General features: G+C 53.3%; 1 protein-coding gene across 3 annotated transcripts in view; it reads left to right on the forward strand.

Moving 5' to 3' along the window:
* LOC120585109 (3 beta-hydroxysteroid dehydrogenase/Delta 5-->4-isomerase-like) overlaps nt 1-1,723 on the forward strand; it is a 176,232-nt gene extending 174,509 nt beyond the window's left edge. For all 3 annotated transcript variants that reach the window (XM_039841333.1, XM_039841334.1, XM_039841335.1), the window contains one exon: nt 529-1,723. In XM_039841333.1, the coding sequence (XP_039697267.1) occupies nt 529-1,340 (812 nt within the window). In that variant the 3' untranslated portion in view covers nt 1,341-1,723. The remainder of the gene's footprint in view (nt 1-528) is intronic.
* Nucleotides 1,724-10,735: the final 9,012 nt, after the last annotated feature.

Here is a 10,735-nt window from a genome sequence, read left to right on the forward strand (position 1 = left end):
GAGAGAGAAAACAATAGAAACAACATGTATTTAGTATTTAAGAGCGCACATCACCTGTATGCAACTCCGGGCGTGTGTGTGTTTGAGATGGGGGCTTTCAGCCGTCTTCTGCATAAGGACCAGGGCTGTCGCATTCCGAGTACGGCCTCCTAATTTTTAAATTTAAAACAGCTTGTCTTTAAGGAGGTGGTAGGGTGACCTTCCCCAGCAGAATGTAAGGCGGCGACCCCCCGCTCTCTCCCATAAGCAGGCGTACGCGCGCGGGGCCACGCGATCTAAAAGCCTAGGAAGTCTCACTCTCCAGAACCCGGATGTTGGTCTCTTTTTAATCTGTGCATTTTCCCGTGGCGCTAGTGTGGTCAGCTCTGAGCCAGAGGCAAAGAAGAATTCAGTCCTGGTCTGCAGGGCCCCCCTCCCTTGGGGCGGGGGTGGTGGGTGGGGATTGTGGGGGGACGCATGCATGGGCTGTCGGTGTGGCTGGCCCTTTGGGTTTTTCTCTGACACTGACAGCGTGCTCCCTGTGGGCAGGCACGGAGATGCTGCTGGACGCCTGCGCCCAGGCCAGCGTGCCCATCTTCATTTACACCAGCACCATAAAGGTGGCTGGGCCCAACTCCTACAGGAAGGCTATGCATAATGTTAGCGAAGAAGAACATTACGAAACAGTGTGGTCTGCTCCATACCCATTAAGCAAAAAGCTGGCCGAAAAGGCCACCCTGAAAGCTGACGGGTGGACTCTTCAGAATGGTGGCACCTTGCACACTTGTGCCTTAAGGCCCACGTATATCTATGGGGAAGGAAGCTTATTCCTTTATCACTTTATCAGCCAGGCCCTGAAGAACAACGGCATCCTGCCATGTAACAGCAAGCTCTCCTTTGTCAACCCGGTCTACGTTGGCAATGTGGCCTGGGCCCACATCCTAGCCTTGAGGGGCCTGCGGGACCCCAAGAAGGCCCCAAACATCCGAGGGCAGTTCTACTATATCGCAGATGACACACCTCACCAAAGCTATGATAACCTTAATTACGCTTTGAGCAAAGAATTGGGCTTCTGCCTCGATTCCAGAGTGAGCCTTCCCTTGTTCCTGCAGTACTGGCATGCTTTCCTGCTGGAGCTGGTGAGCCTCCTGCTCCGTCCAGTTTGCAGATACCAACCCCCCTTCACCCGCCACTTGCTGACAACGTTAAATAGCGTATACACCTTTTCCTATAAGAAAGCTCAGCGAGACCTGGGGTACGAGCCCCTCTTCAGCTGGGAGAAAGCCAAGCAGAAAACCATGGAGTGGATCAGCTCCCTGGTGCGCCAGCACAAGGAGACCCTGAAAACGAAGACCCACTGAACCGGGGAGACGAGGATGTGGCTGTGGGTATTGTCAGGAGATGTCCATCAAGCTCTCCCCTTCCAGCTTCATACAGAAAGCAACACGGGCAGGAGCCCAGGTCCCACCACATCCCTTCTACAAGATGGCCATCTTACTGTCTTCCTCCTCCCCGGGCACCAGCCCAACCGGAAGCTTCCTGCCCTACCCGCCCCCAGATGACAGACAAGGTGATTTACTGCAGCTGCTGGACCCAAAGTCTCAGTTGCTGATTTGGAGCTAGTCGGGCCTCTTTAACGTAGATGTTGACCTGTTCCATTTCTTTTGTTAATTGTAAAGTAATTTCTTTTTAATTCCTATTCCTTCATACAACTCAATGACGAGAATAAATGTTTTAATCTGGAGGAAGTTGTGGTTGTGTGAATACATACCTTTCTCCATTCTGGAACCTCCATCTCCAGGTATTGCCAATTTCCTATTAGAAAAGACATGGAACTGAGGTGGGCAGAAGGTTCTGGAAGTGAGAACTAAGATTGTCTAAGCATCTACTATGTTTCAGGCACAAAACATATGACTGACATATTTCACCTCATTTAATCCTCACCAGACACCTGTGAGGTAGGAATTCCCGTTTCACCGTTAGGGACACTCGTTCACAGCCACACTAACCCGGTAAGTCACCAGGCCGCTGAAACCAGATAGACCGACGACGTGAAAGCTTTCACCTTTCCACTGAATTGTGCGCTTACACTGCCCACAACTTACAGTGCGATGGGGAGCGGGGGCGGTGGGCGGGTACACGCTATTAAATGTTGTCAGCAAGTGGCGGGTGAAAGGGGGTTGGTATCAGCAGAGATTCAGCAGAGCCCTTGGGGAAGCCCGGCTCCTTTGTGTTACTTACGCCTTGCCCAGGCCTGTGCAGGAGACGCCCTAGAACCCAGAAGAAGCCCCAAGGGCTACGGAGGTGTGCGTGCCCTTGCCAGGTGGCCCGGACAGGGGACGGAGAAGTGGGCGTGCAGTCGGCCCTCCGCCATGCTCGTCTCCTGAGGCCTCTGGGACACACCTGAGTACATGAGTGTTGGCCACTCCAGCAGCTCATACACCCATGTGCCATGCCAACATGTCAAGTCACACGATAAAGCCACATCATGAGTCCCTGGGAAGTCGAGGGACGGGTGTGAATTCCCTCAAAGACTAATGTTCCCCTTGGCCCCCAGAGTACTCCCCCACACCTCCAGATCTACACATTCTCCTTCATCACTCCGCTGACACCACCCCACTCCCCCACTCCCTCACCCCACCCCCCCCCCCCCCCCCCCCTGGGCAATCCTTCTTCTCCCTCAGTTCCCCTCAGGAAAGGAGGCCAATCAAGACACATCTGGGGACTTAAATGCTGACAGTCATGAGCCGAATGAAGACCTGAAACAGAAGAAGCGGCTATGGGGTCGGAGCGTGGGGGTGCGGGGGGAAGCGGGGAGCGCTGACTCCCTCCAGGCCAGAGTGTTTATGACCACAGACACGACAAGTCACACTTGCCATCAAGGTGGCCTCTTTCTTACCTGTGGAATTTACGAATTAAGATTCAGTTGAATCATTGCCACAAAGGAGAGGGTCTAAGCATTCACTCTTAAGGAGAAAGGCGAAGACACCGTGGCCCAGACGAGCAGGTCTCCATCACCTTCGAAAGCCCCGGGGACAGAGTCAGCACTGGGCATCGGGGTGCAGTGGCCCCAGGTGCCGGGGTCCGGTGAGGAGGAAACACTCCCTCCCTGCTCCCCCCCCCACTGCACAAAACGCAAGCGTCTGTGCCGCGCGGCTCTTAGGCGTGCTTACCTTCGTACCTTTATGCCGGTAGTGAAGGGAGGAAAGGTGGGTCCGGGGTCTGGGGCAAAGGCCCCTCTCCGGTGTGTTTAGCCTCGTGAAACCCGCGCACCTATAAACCCACCAGGGTCCGTCTCGCAGAGAGGGAAAGGGGCACTGTCGCCAAAGGATAAGGGGTGGGGGTGTAGGCAAAGAGGGGAGGGGATCTGACCAGCTGGCGGTCTCAGCCGAACAAGCATAAAGGCCTCGGAAAGTTTCGGTTCGGCAGAAGCCGGCCATCCTTGCTTCCGCTGCGGGCAGCCCCGAGGGTGTGCGGGCGTCGGTGCCCGAGCCCAGGGTGCAGCGCGCGGGAAGCACCGCACGGGGGCAGCAGAGGCTCGGAGCGGGTGAGCAGCCGCCCTTCCCTTCCCCTCCCCCACCTGGTGCCTGCGCACAGCGCGCAGTGAGTTAACGAAAGCTCAGGTGCGTGCTCGGCCACCGGCTTAAGTGCTGTGTATAATGAGTCTAGAGAACGGAGCTGAGCCGAAATTACTGGGAAAAGCCTCACAGAGCAGGTGGGACCTCAGCGAGGCCTTGAGGGATGGATGAGACTTGGGTAGGAGAGCGAGGTGGTCCAGGCAGGAGGAGAGGGTGAATTGTGCCCCTGAGAAAGGAAGCAGGGTGAAGGGACGTGAGGAGGCTGGCCTGCCAGGTGAGGACGGTTTCTCAGGGAGATGAGGCGCTTCAGATGCCCCACTCAGCTATGGGCTTGATGAGGCAGGTCTCGGAGGGCGGAGGTGGAGCCGGCAGGTTGGGTGGATGGCCTGGTGAGGACCAGCAGGAACGCAGCTGAGGCCTAAAGCAGGAGGTGAGAGGTGGACAGGAAGGCCAGCCAGACCAGCTGTCCTAGATACAGGGGGTTGGGGGGTAGGGGCCTGTCTCCTCAGCTCCCCGCCCCCCCGCCTCATTAAAGTTACTTTATTGACAAACAGACCAACAACAATGAGAAAAAACAACCTCACAGATCTCTCTTCTCATAAGCCCAAATACCCAAGAAAGAGCGGAAGTGGGGTGAGGGGCAGGGCAGCTCTGGATTGGGACTGGCCTCCGCCCCCGCTCCCCCCGCCCCCATCCCCCACCCCCGGGGTGCCCCACCCTGACTGCTCCAGGGAGCATGGCCCACCCTGAAATGGATGGGCTATGCGAGGCCATATCACTCTTCATGTGAATAGCCATGGTTTTTTCTGCAGAAACTTCAGTGTGTTTAATTACTAGGGGCTGGCCCAGATCCTGCTGGGGGTGTTATGTAATCTATGGTATATATACTTACCACGTTATTCAAATCCAAAAGAAATCTGAATTCCAAAACATCTAGCCCAGCTGTTTGGATTAAAGACTAGGGGCCTCTAGCAGGAGAATTATATTCCAGGGATCGTTCTAAACACTTCGTGTGCTAATCCTCGTAACGGTTGGAGCAGGTGCTCATTACCCTCATTTGACATGTGAAGAAATGGAGGCACAGAGGGGTAAACAACTGGTTTCTGGAGGTTTTTCAGCAAGTTAGTGGTACGGTTCCAGTAATAAAGTTTTTGACTTCAGAGGGTTTACAGGAAGATGGTGAGCTCTCATGCCTGCAGGAGCCTGACACCCACAGGTAGGTGGAGCGGCCTGTGGCTGAGAGGCCTTCAGGAGTGGTGGGGAGTGTGATGTGAGCCCACACTCTGCCTGGGGCGGGGGAGGGGAGCTATGGAGCGCCTGCTGATTCACATCGGAATGTACCCCAAATTCCCTACCAGATCTTGACTCTGTAAAGAAAGCAAAAGCTTTCCGATCTTTATGTGAAATCTCTTTACTTTTAAATATTGGCAACTCGTTCAAGATTCTAAAAACAGTGTGAAGACCGGCTCTGGGAATAGGCTGTGTGGGCTAGTGCTCAAATTGTATGTGTAATATTTTATTTCTTAAAACGTGGGTGGCGAGGTGTTGGAGGCAATCTGTCCGTTCTTGCTGCTTGGTCCTGTGTATACGTTATATCATATTCTGTACTGTTCTGTATGTTTGATGTAGGTTATAATTTTTATATAAATTAATTTTGATGAACAAAGGGAGTACGAACTAAATATATATATATTTATGTTATGGCACGAACAATTCTAAGACCCACAGAGCCAATTGAGATTAATTATGAGCCTTTATTAGCCGGCTGGCGACTGACTCTCTACCTGGCAGGGTTAGAGGGGATCAACCGCGGGGTTTGAGAGTGAGGCAGTTAGTTATAAAGCCTAGGACAAGCAAGCAGATTACAGAAGCAGAAGTTGGCCATTAGCACAATACATCACCTAGTACCACACCCTGGTTAACAAGTAAGTGGATTACAGAAGCAGACATTGGCCATCTTCATATCTTATACAATACACTTCCTAAACCACACACAAGCAAGTGGGACAATTTCTGGTATCTAAAGATATTTCTTCCCTGTAGCTGACTTAGCTAGTTGGCTCACTTGAAAATTTTCCACCCTTAACTATATATATATATATATATATATATATATATATATGCTGGACCGAGACCTAAGGCTTCCAGTGTTTCATCGGTATTCCTGGTCAATGGGGGCGATAAAGTATGAGACATAGTCGGTATTGTATAGTCAAATGGACAAAGTGCCCAAAAGAGGTAAGACACTTCTAGAAGGTTCCATCTGGGCGGGGCACTCACTGGAGCCCTTACATTTGGGCTGGATGTTGAATGTGGGGTAAAATATTCCAGGTGGAGGTGATGGAGTCTGCAGAGACACAGGTGGGAAAGGGGACTCGTTTTTAGGCAACTCTGAGTGTGGACAGACCCGAGAGCACAGGGGAAAATGGAAGACATGCCTGGAAAGGCATGATGGGAAGAGACCAGGATCGCCTGGGGTCACCTCTGCTCCCTCCCTTGTCCCCCTGAGAACAATAATTCCATTCCCCTTCTAAAGGCCGTTGGACATTTAACTGCTTCACATGGGATATGCCTGACCCGCTCTGGAAAATGAGACTGTTTCAGGGGAAAAGCCCAGGTCCCCAGCCCTTCCCTACAAGGAGTTTGCATAGTCGGGTTATGGGACTTGGAAACCATTCAGTACTCAATGAGCCACCTTAGGAGATTCTCGTTCAGCTGTCCCCGGAAGGTCACTTTGCCAGCGGGGTGTAGGACGGATTGAACGAGACTAAGAGGATGCTTCAAGAATCTAAGCAAGAAACAAAGGCCTGATTTATGAAACGTTAACGAAATGGGACGCAGCTGACGCCAGCCTGAGGCGGAATGGACACTACTTCCGGAAATGACTGAGTGTGGTCCCAGCACCCCTGTGCGCCCACTTTCTCAAGCCAGAAACCTGGACGTCGTGCCTCACTCTCCCTCCAGCCTATCATTAGATCCCGTCAACGTCACCTCCATAACACCTCCTGAATGTGAGCGTACCTCTCCGTCCCTCGCACACGGCCTTGGTGCCGGCCCTCATCGTCTCGTGCCTTCCCTCCTACCTCAGAGAGTCGCCCATAAAACCCTTTCTCAGCAGCGCTGCCAGCGTTGGCCGTCCCAAATAAACCTCTGTCACTCCCTTCCCTAAGACCATTCCGTGGCTCCTCAGGACCCGTGGAAGAATGCCGAGTGCCTTAGGACAGCAGATGAAGGCCTCTCGACATCTAGCCCCTGCCCGCCTTCCAGACCACGTTCCCACCAATCCCTGGCCCATCCCAGGTTCTTTAACGTGATGCTCCAACAACAGGCCAAGACTTGGAGCTTCCAGCCTAGGCGGTGCTTCTGCAGAGCCCACGCCAGTGCAGGCTGTTCCTTCTTCGGGCCCACCCGCCTCCTCCTGCCTGCACATCCTGCTCAATTTGTTCGCCATCCACAGCGTCCCATTTGGTTATTGCCATGTAACTGCACAGGAATTAGTTCTGTGCTCTGCCTCCCCTGCGCGCCTGTCCTGTCCCTGAGGGCAGGAACTCACCATTTCATCTCTATGTCCCCAGTGCCTAGTTCTGTGCCTGACACAAAGTGGGTACATGAGTGGGTGGGTGGATGGATGGATGGACGGACAGACGGATGGATGGACGGACGGACAGATGGAAAGACAGAAAAAACGAGCTGAACCGAATTGCTGAGGTCGGGGGTAGGGAGTCAGAAGGAATGACAAAGCCAGAAAGAATTCGAAGATAACTGCAAGGAATCATTGAACTCGAAGAAGTTAGATCATCACTTTGAGAATCAAGAGAAAGAAGGGAAGCAAGTCGAGGTGTGAGGGGGAAAAATGGATTCATTTGCAAGATATGAAGAGGGAGTGAGTGGGTGCATGGAATATGAGCGGGAAAAGACTTCTTTTTTACCCTTTTTTCACATTTATTTTATTCTATTTTTGATTACATTTGACATGTAATATTATTTTCTATTAGTTTCAGGTGTACAGCACAGCGGTTAGACATTTATCTAATTTACAAAGTGATCCCCCAATAAGTCGCGTACCCACCTGACACCGTATGTAGTTCTTACCATATTATTGACTCTATTCCCTATGCTGTACTTTACATCCTCATGACTATTTTTTCCTTTTTAAAATTTATTGAGGTGACATTGGTTAATAAAATTATATAGATTTCAGGTTTACAATTCAACAATACGTCATCTGTCTACTGCATTGTATTCACCACCCAAAGTCAAATCTCCTTCCGTCGCCGTACACTTGACAGCCCTCCCCCCGACCCTTTCCTACCTCCCCCTTCCCTCTGATAACCCCGAAACTGTTGTCCGTGTCCGTGAGTTCTGCTGGTTGCTTTCGGTGTTATAGCCCACGTGTAAGTGAAATCATACGGGTCTCAGCTTTTCCCGTCTGACTTATTTCACTCAGCGTGGTCATCTCAATTCTCCGTGTCGTCACGGCCGGCAGTACCCCATCTTTCCATGCGGCTGAGCGGTTTTCCATTGCACATACGCACCACCTCTCCTTCATCCAGTTATCTATCGAAGGGCACTTTGGTTGTGGGAAAAGACTTTTTCGAAGGCAAAACCTTAGCTGCTAGGATGTTAAGGGCACTGGAAATTCAATATAAAGCCTGCAATAATGTGATGCTCAGAGAATTTTTATACTATAAAAATAAGGAAATTCTACTTTTTAAAATAGAATTCTAAAGAAAACTTCCCACTCCCTTAAGTGACTCAAGGTGAGGACCGCCCAACCCCTCTGGCTCCACGGGGCCCCTGAAAGCACCTGGGGACTGCGGGGGAGGTTTGCGAGGGGGCCTTTTCCTGTCTCCCAGCCCCATCCCACACTAGGACAATGAGCATGGAATGGAGTTGTGTTTTGAGGCATGAAAGAGGCTCATTATGATGGACTGGAGGGGGAAGGGAGGACTAACAAAAAGTGGCTTGGCCACTCTGTCCCCAAGGGCAGGGGGCCCCGGATCAGTTACAAAGTCTAGAACAGTCACCAGTCTGTTCTAGAAACCTGAAGCTCCCCCACTAATTAAGAGTTCAGTCTCGCCTCAAGAAACAGAACCTGCACCAGCCGAGTCAGCCGTTCTTCCAAAATAGGTGCTGGCGACAGGGGGCGGGCCCGAGGTGGCCCTGTCGTCATCTCCGCATGGACCCTGGCCATTAAGACAGGAACATCCTGCTCGTGGGCCGGCATCTGAATTCCTCCTTGCACCCGCTAGAGCCTGTAAAACCAACAGTGTAGTTCCAGGCAAGGTGGCTTCACAGGCGTGTGACCTCTCATGTAGTCACAGGGCCCTGAGCTTGATGCTCTGCTCTGGGGCCCACGTTTGACTCTGCAGAGTCTTGAAAGTTATGCAGCGACACCTGATCATGAGAATTCTTTCAGCAGTAGGCGAAACAACGCTCTCTTAATCATAGGTAGACGGGGGAGGCTCCTGGTCTCCTCCAGGGGAGATCGAAGTGTCTGTGGAGTTCAAATTGTAGAGCTAAAAAGGCCCCAGAGAGTCCAGCTTTTAACTGTGGGCTCCATCCCCTCCCCCGCTTCACAAATGAGAACACTGAGGCCTGAGAAGTGAAGTGACTTTCCCAAGGTCGCCCAGCCGATCAGTAGCAGAGCTGGCCGGGACCCCAGACCTCTTCGCCCTGCCGCTCAAGAACACACCTGATTCCCCGTGGTAAAGTTTGTAGCGGGCGCCTCGAGGCTGGGAAACGCGGGTTTGGGGGAGCACGGCCCATTTGGGGAGAGGCACTGCAGTGCCTGCATCTCCAGCCGTCACCTGAACGCATCCGGCCCCCTGGCACCCACCCTCCACCACATCACCTCATGCTTCAGGCTGCACCTCCCGCAGGAAGTCTCCAGCCTCGCAGGGCGGGCCAAGTATCCCCACTCACTAGGCGCCTGTCACAGTCCAGGGTGGTTGCTTCTTAACCTGTCTCCCCAACTAGACTCTGGGAGGGCTCCCCGGGGACCCTGTACTGTGACCCTGTGCACAGCTGTACCCCCACATCGGGCCCAGTCTGAACCCTCAGTCGGTATTAATGGAGCACAGGAAGGAAGGAAGACGATCATTTAAAGCGGTTCTGGAGCAGAATAAACAGGATTTTAAGGAGTGGAGGGAAAGCTGTCAGAGTTAAGAGAGTCCCCTAAGCAAGACAAAGCCAGACCCCACATCCCCCTGGGCTTGGCCTGGGAGCAGGGGCTGACGGAGGGGCCAGGAGGCTGTCCTACCAACATCACTGTGAAGGGGCCGAACGGGGAGTAAGGGCATCTGGGAAGAGGGCGGAGGGTGGGCGTCACCAGCACCCCAAGCCACCTGGGCCTTCTAGGGTTACCACGCTGTCCCCTCCAACCTCAGCCGTGGGACGTGGGTCGAAGGTGGCTGGGGTGAGGAACGGGGAGGAAGAGGAGAAAGAGAAGAGAGAATGGCCTTCTCTTCAAAGCAGACCGTTTCTGCAAATGAGAGTGAGCGCTCTGGGCTTTCGCCTTTGCCACCCCAGCGAGGCGGATCCCGTGACTTCCTTGGGCCTGTTTTCTCACCTGCAAATGAAGGTCGTGGCCCGTTTCTCAGTTCCGCTCCCGAGGACACCAGGCAGGTGTCAGTGGGCTGCGTGTCCGCTGGCGCCTCCGTGCCTCTGCAGCTGGCCGCGTGGACAGCGTCCTCCCGTCCAATGTTGGTTTGCGGGCGGAAGGCCGAAGCTGGGAGCCGGATCTCCTAGCCCTTCCCCGCGCTCCTGTGACCTGGTGCCACATCTGTAAAGAAGCATAATACCCTTGAGCCAGGGACAGATTAGGAGCCCACCAGGGAGCAGTCCCCTCCCACCTCTGAAATCCCAGGAGAGCTGCAGAGCCTGCCAGGGACTGAGACAAGTTCTCCTGCCATTCTCGCAGGACGCTGTGGCTGTTTCCGAGTAGGTTTTAAGCCCTTCGACAATCGCTAGATGTCAGAGTGTGGAGAGTCAGCAGAGACGGTGCCTCCTGAAGAGGGGACGGGGACCCAGGAAAATCAGCCTCGCTCAAGGCCACGGCCAGTGAGCACCAAAGGTCAGTCCTGCGCTCCCCGCACCACAGAGCGCCCTCAAAGCCACGGCCAACTCGTTCCTCCTTTCTTCCTGTGTCCCTGGGGAAGTGAAGGCCATGGCCTCCC

This window comes from Pteropus medius, unplaced genomic scaffold (genome assembly GCF_902729225.1).
Source record: "Pteropus medius unplaced genomic scaffold, Ma_sr-lr_union100, whole genome shotgun sequence".
Lineage (NCBI taxonomy): Eukaryota > Metazoa > Chordata > Mammalia > Chiroptera > Pteropodidae > Pteropus > Pteropus medius.